Source organism: Pelodiscus sinensis, chromosome 7 (genome assembly GCF_052426305.1).
Source record: "Pelodiscus sinensis isolate ZL-2025 chromosome 7, ASM5242630v1, whole genome shotgun sequence".
Classification (NCBI taxonomy): Eukaryota; Metazoa; Chordata; order Testudines; family Trionychidae; genus Pelodiscus; species Pelodiscus sinensis.
In genome coordinates, this window is record NC_143058.1 from 35,942,101 (window position 1) to 35,959,545 (window position 17,445).

Consider the following 17,445-nt stretch of genomic DNA (forward strand, 5'->3'; position numbering starts at 1 on the left):
TCTATTATTTTCTCCCTCCCCTGCTCTCCCTCCTCCCCCCCAGATCCTGGATTGATTTTAATGTGGCTGTATGCTTTGTGCTTGCTATATGTGTTGGTTGCTAAAAAACAGTTTTCCTTTGACTTTGTATAGTTATTGTATTGTCCTTATTCAAAAAAGAACAAATGAAGAAATTTCTCAGATTTTCCTCCTGTGTTGTTCATAATCCCCATTTACTCTCCTGTTTTTTCCCCAAGAAATTATCTAATAAGAATGAGGAAAAAGCAATATTTCCTGTATCTCGTGTGAAATACACTAAAAAACATTTAGGATTTTGGAAAGGACTTTTTCAGCTATCTCTAAACATCAAAATGAAGCAGAAAGGAACAAAAGCACACTTTTTTCTTTTGCTGATAAATAAGCAGATAAATCAAGTTATATATAAAATGTAAATATCTAAAAGTTCAGGTTTAATACTCCATTTACCGTAATTTAGTATTAAGGTTTATCAATACTGTGCCCCTTTGCTCAAGTTGGGAGGCAGATGTTTACTAACACTTGGTATGAAGGGTCATTGAAGGCTCTCTTTCTCTTCTTGGAGCTCACTGAAGAGCTACACAAGCCCGTTGAAGGCTGTAGTGGGAATGGGCTAAAAAAGGTGCTTTGCAATCTGGGCTATTGAACCAATAGCCCCTAGATACCAGATGCATTAGACTTGTGACCACTATTCCAGTGTATAGGTTGTAATGGCAGCCGCTTGTGGATGACACTGTGGCTCCAAATGAACTTAATGTTTCCATATGTTGAAAGTTAAGAGAATTGACAAACCAGCATTGTAAACCATAAAGTCTGTTTTTCAAAAGTCAGTGAACTAGATAATTATTTAAGAGGAATGGTATCTCATTAGTTTATTCCCATGTTTTTTTAAAAGTATTCCATTCAGTTATACTAGAATAAGTCTTTTTCTTATTGATACAGTAGCTGAGTGTCAGTATCCAACCTCCAAGAACATCTACTGAACAAAAGAATTATGTGGAAAAGTAGTAGGATTTAAGAATTCTTACGACAAACTGATAGAATTACAAGATTAGTGGATGAAAGAAAAGTAGATGATACATATATGTGATTTGATAAAGTATTTGATACTTTTTATTACTAACTTCAGCTCTCAAAATTAAAGAGCCATCTGTAGTAATATGTGGCATGAGTTGGCCTTTGCAATGAAATACTTTAGAAAAAATACAGATTTGAGTTCTTTACAGAGCAAAGATGTAAAAATCCCTCCCTATGTGGTTCTGATGTACCTACATTTGGAATCTTATGCTTATTTTTGGCCAATTCCTTTCCAAAAAGTTTTAGACTAATTGGAGAGACATCGGCAAAAATGGAAAGGGGGCTTGCAGAATGATTTTTTGTTTGTTTGTGTCTCTAATTCAAGAAAGCATGCATACTCAGAGCAACACTTAAGCATCTGTTTCAAGTCAATGTGACTTTTTCATGTGCTTTAAAAACAAGTAGTCTGTGGCACCTTAGACTAACAAATATACAGTATCATGAGCTTTCATGGGTAAACCTACTTCATCAGAGGATGAGCATACAGTTACCGCTCTGAGACTTCTTAATTTAAAGTTAAGCATATGCTTTGTGATTCTGGACCTTCCTGGGGAAAGATTGAATTTTAATATGCTGCTTGGCCATGCAATGATTATGAGTTTGTACCTGGAATGAGGGGATTATTGAGGCTTGTTTTATGAGAGGGTTGGGCAAGTCACTTAATCTCTCTATGCTTCAGTTTCTATAAAATGTGTATAATACTAATGACTCAAGTTCCCTGTAAGCCATGCACTTGTGTGGCCACTCAAGGATAGATTCAAATGCCACCCATCTGATAAGCAGCGCACCAACAGCTAGTTGTTGGGTTTTTTTTTTTCCTTTACTGGTGGTACACATGCCTTTGTGCACATAACTATTCTGCACATGGATGGAAAAGATTAGAGGGAGCATTACTATTGTAAAATACTTCAAGATCTGCTGATTGAAAAAAGCAAGAAGAGCTAGATATTTATTATTCCAGAGTCTAATAAATCAAAGTGCAAAAGATTTACTCAAGCGATGTTTCCCCTTTCTCAAATTTCATCCCGCTAATTCCAACCATACCTATTCTCTCACTTTCTATGGAGGTCCCACAAGGTCCTGTCTTAACTCCTTCTCTCCCTCAGCATCCCTCTCTTGAAGCCACCCATTCACATAATTTCCGTTGTAATTTTTAGACTAAAGATTCACTGTGTGGCCATGAGAGAACCCATTGAAAGATGATGGAATGGCCAAAGAGGTAACAGGAAAAAAAGGAAGAAATAGAGTTGTGAAAAGCGAGGGAGGCAATTTCAAGAATGATACTGTTGACTTTAGCCTCTAATAGGGTAGAAGTCAAGAGGGTGGGTTGAGAGTTTTAAGAGGAGACTTCTTCTGGTGGCTTCTGATGGTATAGTGAGTTTGTTGTTGGGTAAGTGATGAAACCATTCTATCATGGCAACATAATCCAGAGATATTTATCCACCATCAAGATAATAAAGGTGGCTGTCCATTACCAAATGTCATACTGTTTATTCTTGAGCTCCAAAAGGGACAAGAAAAGGAGCTCAGGAAGTCCAAGTAAGTTAAATTGCTATGTATCCTGTTGTAATGAAGAAGGATCTTTGTGTTCCTTTAATTATTCTAAGGAGCATGTGAGAGGTGAACTAGAGAGAGTGGGGAGCACAAGCGAGTTGTCTGTCTCTCTCAAGAAATGCACTAGCAATCTAAAATGAAGTCCTGAATCCCCTTCTGCCGCTATCCTTTAGAAAAAGTGGTTCCTGAGAAGCTCAGCTATTTCAGAAAAGAGGTGTCTTCACTTTAGCTGGTTTTTTTGGCATGGCTTTAAGATAAAATAATGACATTAGCTGGCTGTATGTAGTACAGGCAGTCCCCGACTTACGCGGATCCGACTTATGTCGGATCCGCACTTACGAACAGGGCGAGAAAAGCTTCTCCCGGTCTCCCTGGTCTGCTGGGGGGTCCAGCAAAGCCGCTGGACCCCCTGCCTCCCAGCAGACCAGGGACACCTGAGCAAAGCCGCCGCCTGGGCGGCTGGACCCCCCCAGCAGACCAGGGGGACAGAAGCAAAGCAGCCCAGAGTACAAGGTAGCAAATAGGCATATAGGATTGTGGCTGCTAGAGTCTGAGAGGTTAGGGCTACTGCTGATTGAGGTAAAAAAGGGGAACATTAATTTGTAGCAGAGGAAGTCACCTGGAATTATTCCATGTCTGGTTTGTGAGTGGGTGTGGATATATGAGATGGGGAGAGACAAGTGTGCATACATAAATGAAAGTAGATACAATAGTTAAATGGCTTTTATACAAACTGAATTTACTAATAGTTTTAACTCTTGATTTTTATTTCCAGATTTTATGCCACATAAGATTGGTCAATAGATCTCACTTGGATCTGTGTTGGGAGCATGTTCCAAATTCTACTGTACTTCACGAAGAGTTGTTTAATGAAGTTATCTATGTCTAGTCTTATACACTGTGGCATTGGAATGTTTTCAAAAATTATAACGTACATTCTTATATAATTTTTCCCTTCATCTATCATGGATTGCGCTCTTTTTCCTTCCAACTGGATTTTTTTCTGGAATTATTCCATGTTTACACAGCATTACTAAAAGCAGATGTGCCCTGTTGTCTCCTTTTCACTAAGACTATAGTACATACACACTTGACTAATGATATGCTTTGGGTTGTGAAGGGATAAAATCAGATGTGATTGCTGAGAGAAAGCCCTCACTTCTCAAGAACTACATAGTTTTACTTTAAACAGCCTGCTGTACTTTTTTACATTTCAGTAGCACATAGTACCTTCCTCAACCAATCATTCACACCTGGGACAATTGTGCTAATTTTTGAATAACTCATAAAACAAAGAGAAAATGTTTTGTTCACAGCTTTTCCACCTAGGGATTGGAGGTCCATTTTATGCTTACTGTACCAGTGTATCTGAAAAGTGCTCCTGTTGCCTTTATCTGCAAGTCTTCGTTAACTGAAAACAGATGAAGCAAAGGGAAATTGCTGTTTGTGTTGGTGCCAGTTAATCATGCTAGCCCAGCAGCATTTACATTCACACCACTGTAAGAAACACGTAGTTAATTGGTGAATTGGAGATATTTTACAGCTGAGCAAGGTTAGCATTGCTGGAAGACTTAACTCTCACTAATGGAAACTCATCACTGGTCCTGTATGTTTTGTAACAGGTTTGCACCTAGTGCAGTATTTACCAGTTTATTTGGGTTGATTTCTGGCTAGATATCTAAATTGACTTTTACGTTTAACTAGATATCATAGGGAACTTCCGCTAAGTTGCAAACAAAGATTAGTATAAAAAAGTGCTTTATGTATTTTTTCACTTAAAACACTGCAACCAATGGATTTACTGTACATAAAAGCACAATCTACACATTTAGTCTTATAATGTTGTGCAAAATAAAATAGAAATAATTGGAAAATGATGAAACGTGGAATAAATAGATAATTTATTCTGTTTTTGTAGGGGCCACCTACAGATGCTCCTGCAGTGGATACAGCAGAACAGGTGTATATCTCTTCCCTTGCACTGCTGAAAGTAAGTCTTCCATGCTCTTTGCTATACGTAGCATTTAAGAGACACAACATTGTATTTGTCCAGTATTCCATAAAGAGAAAAGCTTATAGACTTGTGGTGTTTGCAACTTTTTTGACCCGATTGCATAGAATCTTACTGAAAATGTTCCATTTATTATATTTCTGCCAGTTTTTGTTGATTGTATGATTCTTAGTAATATTCCAGTCCTTTATATTTTCAAAACACACATTTACTTCACGGAGTAAAATAAAAATAAGGGTGATGGTATTTTGGCTGAAGTTGAACTATCCCGAATCATATCCTGATTCTCTTCTAAATCATACCATAGTATGTGATTGGAATTTTGTTTTCGCTTATAGATGTTGAAACATGGTCGTGCCGGTGTTCCCATGGAAGTTATGGGTCTGATGCTTGGAGAATTTGTTGATGATTATACAGTCAGAGTGATTGATGTGTTCGCTATGCCACAGTCAGGAACAGTGAGTACTTTCAGTAGAAACTTAAGTAAATGTTTTCTCTCACATTAAATAACTGTACATCATGTTTTCCTTCCCCTCATCCCAAAACAAATAAGGTATAAGAAAGTTCTAATGATATCAATGTCTGGTTTATACCCATATTCATATTAAATGTCTAAAATCTATTCAAATAATGTTTTTTGAAATTGGTTAGTGGTTTAAGTCAAACCTATAGATCTCTCTAAGTCCTTAACTAAAGCTTTGAAATAGTCCATATGTATAGTACCACAGTGCTTAAAGTTTGTAAACTGGTGACTTTAAGACCTTGTATATCCAGTATGAAAAAAAGTATGAAGACCATGTTGCAAATTCTGGAAAGTAAGAGTTGGATGGAAATGATCTCATGCCCTTTACTGTAGTGGCACTGCTGAAACTGTGAATTTGAATCACTTCTCTGGGGCAGAATTTGTACTCTAGTGGCCGGACTGTTAGAGATATTTCCTTAGTGTGGAAAGGTGATTGGTTTTACTTGAGGTTAAGAAATTGAATTTTATGAAAAGAGGGCAGTGAACTAGGAGCTGGAATTAGAATTTATACTGGTGCTGTGTGTAGCTGAAATGAAATAGTAGTCTTAGAGGCACAGTTTCCTTAATTGCCATCAAAATTGCATGTAACTGAAATATTAGAGAATTTTGTCTTGGTTTATTTTACATAGTCACTTCACTACCTTTGTTGATGGTGTATGTCCTTTTCCAGGGTCTGCAAAAAGCTTTTTTTTTTTTTTAATCTCCCTAAAAATGGCAACAAAAGCAAATGTGAACTGGCAGTAAGCAGGGGACAAGGGTGTGCACAAACAGGAATGGAGGGGAGGACGGATGGATGGACGAATGTTCTTTTGAATGTTTTGTTGGTGGTACAGGTTGAACCTCTGTAAACTGGGTCTCTCTGGTCTGGCAACATCTGTGGTCCAGCATGACCGTGAATGTTCCAGGGCCAGAGAATCCCTGGGGAGTGCTGGTGCCTAGGAGCCCTGGAGATGGCAGGGTTGCAGGTTGCTGGCAACAAGCTGCCAGCAGGACCTGAAGCCTAAATCCCCAAAGCTGAGAATCTGGAAGTGCCCCAGCGGGTCTGCTCGGTATGGTTGGGAGCCCAGCATGCCACAGCGGGGCTGCTCAGCGTGCCCCACCTGGGCTGCCTGGAGGGGCTTGGGAGGCCAGTGTGCTGCAGCAGAGCTGCCTGGAGTGGTGAGCCACAATGGGGTTACTCAGCTAGGCTGCCCGACATGCCCCAGCTAAGCTGCTCAGTGGGGCAGGAACCTGGTGTCCTGCGAGCTGGGTTACCTGGCATGGCAGGCATGGGTTGGGGGAGGGGGGGCGGGACTGGCAGGGCAGAGGGGCCACATATGACCTCCCCGGGTCTGTCAAAATCCTTTATCTGGGACTGGTCAGGTCCAGAGGGTGCCAGACCAGGGAGGTCCAACCTGTACTTGCCGAAGAGACCCTTCTACACAGAAAGCGTGGCATTTTTTCAAGGAATGCGAGGAATATGTTCTATTTGAAAGATGCTGTGTTAGAACTTCAAAAAAATTCTCTTATTTAATTAAGCTATTAAATAATTTTGTCAGATTGTTTACATGTATGTTTATTTTTTTAAGTTACTTTATATGTAATTAACTAATGCTGTGTCTCTTCCAAAATCAGGGTGTCAGTGTAGAGGCAGTTGATCCTGTATTTCAAGCCAAAATGTTGGATATGCTGAAGCAGACAGGAAGGTAACTGTTTCACAGCAACGTCTGGAAGTTAAAGTGGTACACTGCATGGGTTTAGCTGCACATTCCTTTATACTTCATGCAAGAGCTTTGATTTGTGGGGTGTTTGTTAATGTTAAAGAAGTAATAATTGACCCAGTATTATGATGAATATCACGTGTTATGCAGCCCACTTCTCCCCATGCTTTCAGGAGATAGATTTCGGATCCAAGTGAGTGTTATAAACTTCCATCTCTGACTAGAGTAGTAAACTTTGGTTTGAATGCCCCTCTATTTAGTATATGGACTTGCTGGAAAATAACTCAATTTAAAGGACCTGTTAACACTTTCCTATTTTATGAAGTACTATCAGTTTGGATATTTTAGCTTTATTTATAGGGCTAAAGTTACATTTTTATATATAAAAGGAAAAAAATTGATAAAAGCATATGTATGTTTAAAACATTTTTATTTCTCTTTGTATCTCTCAACAGTTGTCATCTGCTTGCTCAAATTCTTTTACTGTGGAAAAAACTTCAAAATTAATGTTAGCAAAAAGCTCAGCAGCTGAGCAGAACAGTGCAAATTGCTTTTTCACTGAGTCTCTAGTTCTACTGCTGGTTTAATTGATATATTTAATCCTTTCCCGCCGTTTGTTCCCATCATCCATGTCTGAAATGGACTTTCTGCCACGAAAATTCAACTCTTTGACTCCAAGGAGTTAAAGAATAGATATTTACTTGAGCTGAAAGGGTAAAAACTGATTCAGGGAAGGTGTGGTAACAGGGTGAAAAACTGAAAGCTTGATCTACCACTGCTAATGTGCGTCCCTTAATGATAACACTCCTTTGTCGCGCACATTCATTTCCATGTTTTCACCATACTATAGTGAGTAATTTAAATGTTTCTAATGGTGCTTTTTCACACCTGTGTCTCTTCTCTTATCCTAATTGATACCCTGGTACTTCAGTGTTTCTTTTCATATCATACGTTTTTATTGCTAGGAATTTCTTAATGCCCTCTTTGTTTCAGGCCTGAGATGGTGGTTGGTTGGTATCACAGTCATCCTGGCTTTGGCTGTTGGCTGTCTGGTGTGGATATCAATACTCAGCAGAGCTTTGAAGCTCTATCAGAAAGAGCCGTAGCTGTGGTGGTGGATCCTATCCAGAGCGTAAAAGGAAAGGTACAGTAGGTTTTAAATTTTGTGAAACTACTTAATTAAAATTTAAAATAAAAACAATGTAAAATGCATTAGTTCTTGAACGTTAGACCCACCTTTCTAAAGTTTACTAAAAGTGTACTATTTTCATTTACTCCAACACGTACATCAAAAGTCCCTGAGCAAGCTTGTAGCCTTAATCCATGTTGTATACTTGGAATAATTAGCCCTAGTCAGCTGTTCAACACTTCTACCACTTGTCTTTTTTTTTTTTTTTTAATAAACAGATAATCCAGGTCTACTAGCTCAAATTTAATATACTGTAAGCTTTAACTATCTGTCCAGAATTTAATAGCAAATTGGGATGAATTCATTCCCTGAACATGAGAAGAAATAGTGCCTTATTTTATAAACATTGCACATAACTGTTTCTGGTGGTATCTGCATTACAAATGTTTTAGACGATTAAAAACTTCCCTAAAGACGTGGTCCTAGCCTTTTAGATTTTTGAGTAAAGATGTAGATGAATGATTAAGTATGTTGAATGATTATGAAAAGATTAACTTGCAAAGCACATTGGGTTGTAGTTGTCCTTTGTTGAAATCTCTTTTGTTCTTGTTTAGTTCTTTTTTTATTTCTTTCTAGCCCCATATGCCATTTTCCTATTTCCTGCCTCATGACAGCAGGGAGCAGCTCTATTATCACCTTCACAGAGCTGTCTGCAAATGTGAGAGGCAATTCGATTTTGCTCAACCACAGGGAGAGTGGATTAGAAAAACTACAGAACATACAGAAATTGGCTAGGTGGTTACTGCTTTAAAATACTGCTGAGGTGTTTTGTTTGAGCATGCACTTGCATTGTACTGTAGGCCAATTTAAAATAAATCATAATTTCATATCTATATTAATATTTTATAAATAGTTTGAAACTCTTTACTGCGTATGAAATACAGCCGTTTATATAACAAGATTACATTAAAGCTACCAACCAGTTCTTCTAAATATTGCCATTACCTCAGAGTGCTCATCTGTTATAAAATTATATATGAACTCTTTGACATCACCTCATTATGACAAAGCAAAACTGAGATCCATTTTAAATTTGGGGTCTGTTCTTAGGTGGTTGGTTGTTTGTTTGTTTGTTTTCCCAAAGCAGAAACCTTGCCTATATAAGCATTCATCAAACCAAAATATGAGTGATTACCAGAAACTAGTTTTTTAAAACTCTGGAAAATACTGTAAAGGAATTAAATTGACTTAAATATCTTAAATTCCTGAATACATAATGTACGAAAGGGGAAAGGGAAATATTTTGATTAAAATATGTACTAGATTTCCTTACTCATCAGTTTTCCCTTTGTTCTGATGTAATAAAAATCAGGACAAGTTGATTTATATTTTATCAAACTCGAATAATGTGCATTATATTACTGTGTTTTAAAATTAGAGTTCATATTAAATTACTTTAAAATGTAATGTTCTCTTCACATAATAGTTCTGATCTACAGTACTTAAGATCAAGTGTATTACCTGCTCTTTGCTACTGTGAATATCATCTTTGGGGAAGAAACCAGACTTTTTGACTTCTGTCTTTTTATATTTCCTAATATTGATTATTAGCAAGTACAGATATAGTCTGGTATTTTTTGTAAATATAAAAATAGTTCCCAACTTCTCTTATGACATTGTCTAGCTATGCCAGAAGGAGGAGAAGTGTCACTGGATGTGGTTTATTAACTGCAAGTTCATTTGTAAATGTCAAGGCGTATCTGGCAGGTAAAAGTGTAGAATGCAGGTGTAATTCCATAATAATTTACATATACCTTAGGGGGTGAGCCACATCTGGGCAGCACCCGGGAACTTGTTTCCAGCCAACCAGCTACTGGGGCTTCACTTCCTCCCCCTTTGAAAAAGGATATAGGGGGTTGGCTACCTGCTATTTCAGTTATAGTAACATGAACATTCCATTCCCAAATTCCTCTCTCTCATAGAATAACTCCTTTACCAATCCTCTTTATCTGATTATGGCATTCTTTCCCTACAGAGTATCTGCACTGGACTTCTGCCCCCACACTTACATAATGAGTTGTGATGACATAGCCTAACTTGTTTCATGTTCACACCAGCTAAACTACCAATCTGTTGGTTAGGGAAAAAATCTACCCCAGATCTCTGAGAAAGGAGTGTGACAAGTGTAATGCCCATAGCGGATCATGACACAACCTGATATTTAATAACTACTTCTATGGGTGGGGGTGTAGCTGCTACTATGCCTGTTTCAAGTGTATGATGAGAGCTTTTCCTGCACTGGCATGGACCTAAATTGTCTCTGCTCTCTTCTGGCCCCTTGGGTGGGGTATGGGTCAGTGTCCCCATGCTGATCTACTCTGAAACTGCTACAGCAAATCACTCTTGAGGAGTTTAGCCTTTGAAGGGGGGACTCCTTTTCCTAAAGCCAGTCAACAAGCCCCATTGTTTAATTTGCCTTGTTACCAGCTTCTGTGATTTATATAGCTTCATTAATGAAGATAATTTTTGTGACTGTCTAATACAGCATCTTTTAAATATAACATTCCTCTAGTCCCTTGAAAAAATTCCAAGTATTCTATTTAGATGGGTCTTTTGGGGATGTACAGGTTGTACCTCTCTGGTCTGGCACCCTTCGGTCCTGACTGGTCCCAGATGAGGGACCTCCAAGGGCAGGTAATTTCTGGCCTGCCTACTGTTGGCCTCCCTTGCTCTAAGTTTCCAGGCTTCTTGCCCCCCCCCCCAGCCCAGCTGAGCCACGCACAGGCTCTTGGTGCCCCTTTCTCCCGCATAGTGCCTGGCTACTGACCCCAAGCCACCCCACATGGTGCACCAGGACTCTCTGATCCTGGAACTTGGACTTGGGAAAACAGTTGATCACTGTCATCTTTTAAAACAAATTTTTATGTTTGAAGCCTCAGACTTCTTTTCCTTTGATTAAATGTGCCCATTTTTTTAAAACCTTTTTATCATTGTTGCTTTTCCTCTTTACTCTCTTCAAATTGTCCACATCTTTCATAAAGTGTGGTTTCCATGCTCCAGATGAGGCCTCACCAGTACCCAGTAGAGCAAAACAATCTTATGTGTCTTACATATGGCACCGGTGTTCAAACAACACAGAATGTTTGCCTTTTATGCAACCTGCATCATATTTTTTGCTCATATTTAGTTTGTGATCCATTGTCAGCCCCATATCCTTTTCAATGGTACTAGTACCTATACTTTTGTTCTCCATATTGTAGTTGTACATCTGATTTTTTTTTTTCCTTTCTAAATGGCTTGTATATATTAAATTTCATGTTGTCAAGGTTATTTTTCATTCCATTATCCATTAGGGATGTTAAAATGCGTGGTTTGTGTTGTGTGTTTGGGTTTTGTGTGTTTGGGTTTTTTTGTAAACTGGCAACTGCTGAAATTTTCAGCAATTAAACATTTCCACATGGGGAAGAGAGGCAGCTCCCCATAAGCACCAGCTCCTGCCTGCTCCTCTCCCCACACTGCTGCCTCTGAGACAGGGACAGTAGCAGGAGGGGGGCAGGAAGTTTGTGTGGAACAGTGAAGGTTAACCTATGAGCCCAGACTCATTGGTTACCTGTTTAAAGTGTAACCAATATGTAATCACATCCCTGTTGTTCATTAATGACAACGCTGAATATTCCCAGATTGCCTAAAGAGATCTGTGCAAGCTCCCCACTAAGTGTATCTGCCCTGTTTGCCTGTGTCTAAATAGCAGAGCAATTCTGTGTCTTTAAATGCACCTTTTATTTTGAAATGTATTTCGAAATAACAGGCACGCTATTCCGGCATCCCTGTAACCTTTGTTTCAGAAGTGTTGAGGGACTTGTTGGAATAGCGCTTTAGACACAGCACCAAATTTCTAATAAGGGTATGTCTACACTGCCACCCTAGTTCAAACTAGGATGGTTAATGTAGGCATTCGAACTTGCAAATGAAGCCCGGGATTTAAATATCCCGGGCTTTATTTGCATGTTCCTGGGCGCCGCCATTTTTAAATGCCCCGTAGTTCGAACTTCCTGCCCGCGGCTAAATGCGGCATGAGTTCGAACTACGGGGCATTTAAAAATGGCGGCTCCCAGGAACATGCAAATAAAGCCAGGGCTATTTAAATCCCGGGCTTCATTTGCAAGTTCGAATGCCTACATTAGCCACCCTAGTTTGAACTAGGGTGGCAGTGTAGACATACCCTAAGTTATTTCAAAATTACCTTGAAATAAGCTACGCCATTCGTTTAGTGCAACTTGCGTAGTTTATTTCAAGGTAAGGGTGCTGTGTAGACGCACCCTTGGAGACCAGAACCATTGAAAACTATTCTCTGAATATGGTCTTTCAACCAGTTATGTACTTATATTCACCATAATGCCCTAGTTTGCTTAAGAGACGATCACGTGTAACTGCATCAAAAGACTTACTAATATCAAAATATATCACAAGTACAAGTTCACCCTCATCCAGTTGGCCAATAACTATTTCAAAGAGAGAAACTATCCTTTAGGATAAATTGATTTAGTAATTTGTTCCAGTAACTTTCCAGGTATCAAAGTTGGACTGAAGCACTCTAATTCTTCTGGTCTTCCTCTTCTCCTTTGAAAAGATAGCTGCTATGCTTTCCTTCTCTGATCATCTAGGACTTCATCCATCCTTCATGTGTTTTGAAAGAAAATTGCTAATAGTTCAGCATTTGCCTTGGCTAGCTCCTTAAATATTCTGTGCTGAATTTCTTCAGGCCCTGTCTACTTGAATCCATTTAACTTACCTAAGTATACTTTAACTTTGTTCTTTTCCTAATCTTGCCTGAGAGCCTGCTCCTTTGTTAATATTGTGTTACAATTAACCTTTGCATTGAAGTAAGAAAAGGAATTAAACACTTGTCATCCATTATTAGCTCTCCTAGGTAATGGACCTACATCTTCCATTGTTGTTTTCTTATCGACAATATATTTGAGAGAATTTGTCTGTGTGAGTCTGTTTTTGTTCAAGAACTCCTGAACAATAAGAGCTAGGGCCACCAAACAGCTTGCTGTTATCATAACTTAAAGCAAGGTAAGGGTTTGGCTGTGCCAGGTTCACAGGATATATGCAGAATGGGACTGCTTCTCATAAAATCATACAGAAGAGAGAATTGCTAGGCAGGTGAAAAGGGCTGGCTGGTGGTGCTCCACTCCCCCTCACAGCCCTCCCCTACCCCCAACCACCAGGCATCCTTCAGGGGTGGCGGGCCGAAGCACCTTCCCTTTCCCCAATTCATAATGGTATGTTGCTGGCTGTTCCCTTTCATCAGGGAGCCAGGAGAAAGTATATAGTTTGCTGCATTCCTCACTCTCCCTGAGTAGCTTAGGAAGCAGATGAACCTGGACCTGCCCCATCCGGGGGACATGCACCCTTCCCTCAGCTGCTGGAGCTGTAGCAGCCTTGGAGATGCGCTTCTCACCTGGCCCTGAGCTGCTGCGGTAAGAGAGCTGGAGTAGTCCTCTCCCCGGGGCAGCTTGCAAACTGAACCCCTCACCCCCAATTCCACTCCAGAACAATGATTTAAGTGAAGAAAAACAAAAATGCATTTGAGTTAAAGATCCAAGTAACACTAGGTAAATCTTCTAGTTTCTACTATATTAATAGAACATCTTCTATTCAGTGGTCCCAAATAATATAGATGTTTCAATGACTTGCTGTCTTGGAATAGCAGCAGAGGTATTGATTGGGGTTGTCTGTTTTGCAGACTCGGAAAGACAGTACTGTATTTTTCTACACTAAAGCTGTCTTCACATCCATAAATGCAGAAACATTATTTTCAAAATGAAAGTTACATTCTGAAGAAATGGATGCCTTGAGTTCCTCACTGGTCAAGGAGCACTCTTTCCAGTGGTGTGCTGTATGTTTTCCATGCCCTTGCCTTTTTTTGCTTCACTTCAGCTGTTTGCTGCATGGGATACTGTGCCAAGATATAGTTGGCAAAGTTACAGATAATTAATAGTCTAAATACTTATTGATCTTTATTTTTTTTTATTAATTTAAGTCTATATCCTTAAATGTTTATCCCAACTTTCTCCATAGCTGTGATACCAGCAATTCTAATACATTGTCTAATGGTATTCCAGCTGTCTATAAAACAATAATTCCCAGCAGGTTTATCATAACACAAGTCACAAGAGTGAAACTTGAGTTGTTCTGATTTAAGTTGGTTGGCTACTGTTACCAGGGGTTGACTCATTTTAAAATTCATTTTAGTCCACATAGGCACTAGGATATGGGAGAAATGATGGCAGGCAGGTTTCGTCCTAATTGTAGCTACTCATTTGCTTGTCTGATTGTATACCTGTCACTTAACTTCTTTTTTCCCCAGTTTACCAATCTGTAAAATAAGGCTAACAGTGATTAACAACCTTTGTAGAGCATTCTATACTACATGGATTAAAAGCTCTGTTGAATTGCTAAATATTAACATTTTTATTTCAGTTTCTCACATTCTCACCAGAGTTCACCATGTCTTTGCCCAAAATTGTCAGATTTTTAAAAAGCGCAATTTGCAACTATTTCTCATCTCTAAATCAAAAAAATACTACAATAAATCCAATATAATCAGTACCTTTTTCCTCTCCAAAACAGCAGTCTTGATCAGGTCCCTCTTTCCTCCAAAGTGTGATAGACAGGCCTTGCAGAGCATTTGTATATGACCATCTAAAAGCCATGGCACCATTAAAAACTGTTCTGGTGAGGTTTTTTCCCCAAAAAAGCACTTTACTGGTTTTTCATTATTAAGATTTTAAAAAGTTATTCCAGGGTATTTTACCAAGAATTTCAGCTATTAGGGGTCTATTTGATCTAAGAATCTGTTTTTACATCAAAATAGGATTTGGTTTTGTTTGCACTCTTTCTGCATTAGAGTACATAGGAAAAAATCTCTCTGAAAACAGTGGTTTTAAATGCCCAGGTCATTGTAGTCAGCACTTTTAGTAAGAACAGTGTCAAAATAACTTAGCTTTTCTATTACAAATTATAGATATTTTCTCTATCTGCATTTTCTGAAGACATCAATTTTTGTTTGAGAAAACACTTCTGTTATAAAAAAATTACATTTATCACACAAAACTATTACGCAACTTGTCAGATAAAGCAAACATTATCACGTATTTTGTTTTTGAGCCAAATTCTGTCATTTACCTGAGATACTTTGAGAGCTTGAAAGATACTGAAATGTTGTTGTTTATCTCATTGGGAGAGGGCATCTGGTTTGTGGACTGATACAGAAATTGTGTCCTAGATGGGTAGCTTGCCATTTTCATAATTTCAGTTTGTTTCCAATGAGAACTTTAAATTACATAGTCCTTTTGTGTTTTTGGCTTCTTTTTCTAGAAAAGAGATATTCTGTAGCTATGAAACAGGCCAGATACATATTCTTTTCAAAGAAGAGTTTTGAAATGTGACATGCATTATTATTTATTTTACAGTAGCACCTAGAAGTTTAAACCAATACTAGGACCCCATTGTGCTAGATGCTGAATAAATACATGGTCCCTGCCCTGAAAAGCCTTCAGTCTTAATAGAGAAAAGTTGGGAGGAAGAAAGAATTCTCATTTTACATTCTGTGCATCAGTTTCTCATCTGTAAGTGACTTGCCACTGGAGGTCTATGGGAGAATGGAAATTGACCCGGATTTCCTGACTCTTAATGCAAAGTGTTAACCACATCATCATAAGCATCATATTTCCCTTGGTCACTGGTTTATGTGAATTCAAGTTTTAATTTAGAATGACAAAGAATACTGTAGCTACCATGAGAAAACATTGGATCAAATTGTGTCCCTTAGAATTTTTTGTTGACTTCCTTTATCCTGCATAAATTAAATATAATCTCTTAATTTAGTTCAAATTAACCATGACCATTCTTGAACTAAAATGCTACACAGAAACTGATATAATCTCTTTCATCTGCTTGTGTGCCAGGTGACCTCCTTTTCTTAATGGAGATCTCTCCTAAAAACCATTTCTTGCATCAAGTTCTAGAAGTCTGATTCTGCCTAAGATATGTACATCATTTCTAGATCTTGATTTGAGCCTTTGTTATGTATCTGAACTATATGTTGTCTGTTTCTGACTTAAATGTTAAGATCTTTGGAGCACAGGCCTGTCTTCCTTTGTTTAGTTTTTAGCACTGAACATTCCGTTAAATTGCATAACTTTATTTGCTATTTTCAGATGCCATATATTAAGACTAGATTTCATTAACACATAATTTCCCAAACAAGAAGAAAGCTGGACTGATCGCCAACACATTCCTTTATGCTATAACTACACAGCATGCCATCTAAATCATCCATAGCCATAGTCTTACTGACTTGGGAAAATTATCTAGTGATCTAATGGGGTCAAATGAAGGCTAGTCAAACAATTATCAGTTATGTCGTACCTAAAATAAGGACACCGAAGACCATTCCAACAGAGTTCTTCTGCTGAGTGTAAAGGCTCAGTTAGTTTCTTGAGAGGCTTCATCCTTTTAGCCATAGCTGTCTGTCATTGATTTCAATGGGCTTGTCACTATTGTATTCAAGACAGTGGTCCCCAATGCGGTGCCTATGCGTGCTATGGTGCCCGCCGGGGCATGTATGTGCACCTGCTGAGTGACCAGGGCCAGCCCAAGCCATTCTTGTGCCCTGGGTGCGTGGTGCATGCGCGGCCCTGTCCCCGGGCGCCCGGCAGCCCCAAAAGGTTGGGGACCACTGATGTAAGGAGTAGCATTTCCCCTGCTATGTATATATCAGTGTCTTTCCCCTTTGTTTGGACTGGACAAATAGCAATTGAAGAGAGAATATTTAAGTAGTCAAAATAATTTCTATAAATTAGAATTGGAGGGACAAATGTAGTATCTGAGACTTGACATTGAGATTGGCCCTTGAAAATCACTTCAGAGTATTTTTAAGCCATCTGATAATTTTTTGGTAGTCAATTTTATTCTTTTCTAGATGTGTATATATTATAAAGAATACATCCATGTTATGTTCTATGTCCCCTTATGAGTCATTAAAATCTGGAAGTATTAATCTCACATCCTGATATTCCTCTCCCCCCCCCCCGCCCCCGCCTGTGGCCCTCCAAAGGTTAATAAAGTAACCAGCCACATAAAGCAAACTTGATATCCCTTGAGTTACCTTTGCATTGCTTATTGGGTGATTTTTTTTAATTACTATTTTAAATCCTGTAGTAGATTAACAGAACACAAGATTTTGGCTGCTTTTTAATTGTGATGTTTAGTTCCTTAAATGGCCAGATTAGGAGAACTTGAAAAATGAAGTCCTCCATTTACTCCTGATAGTAGTTTCCCCTACATGATCACTCCAGTTGTGCTTCAAATCAGATCTAGAGTGATGTCCCTGGAGGTCAAAGTAGTTAATTCTGCATGCCTGATC

The 17,445-nt window shown here is 38.7% G+C and overlaps 1 protein-coding gene across 3 annotated transcripts in view; it reads left to right on the forward strand.

Moving 5' to 3' along the window:
• The window catches only part of PSMD14 (proteasome 26S subunit, non-ATPase 14), a 72,391-nt gene that overhangs the window by 30,054 nt on the left and 24,892 nt on the right, over window positions 1-17,445 (forward strand). For all 3 annotated transcript variants that reach the window (XM_006114835.5, XM_006114836.5, XM_006114837.5), the window contains 4 exons: window positions 4,565-4,636; window positions 4,996-5,115; window positions 6,795-6,865; window positions 7,874-8,024. In XM_006114835.5, coding sequence (XP_006114897.1) covers window positions 4,565-4,636; window positions 4,996-5,115; window positions 6,795-6,865; window positions 7,874-8,024 — 414 coding nt within the window. The remainder of the gene's footprint in view (window positions 1-4,564; window positions 4,637-4,995; window positions 5,116-6,794; window positions 6,866-7,873; window positions 8,025-17,445) is intronic.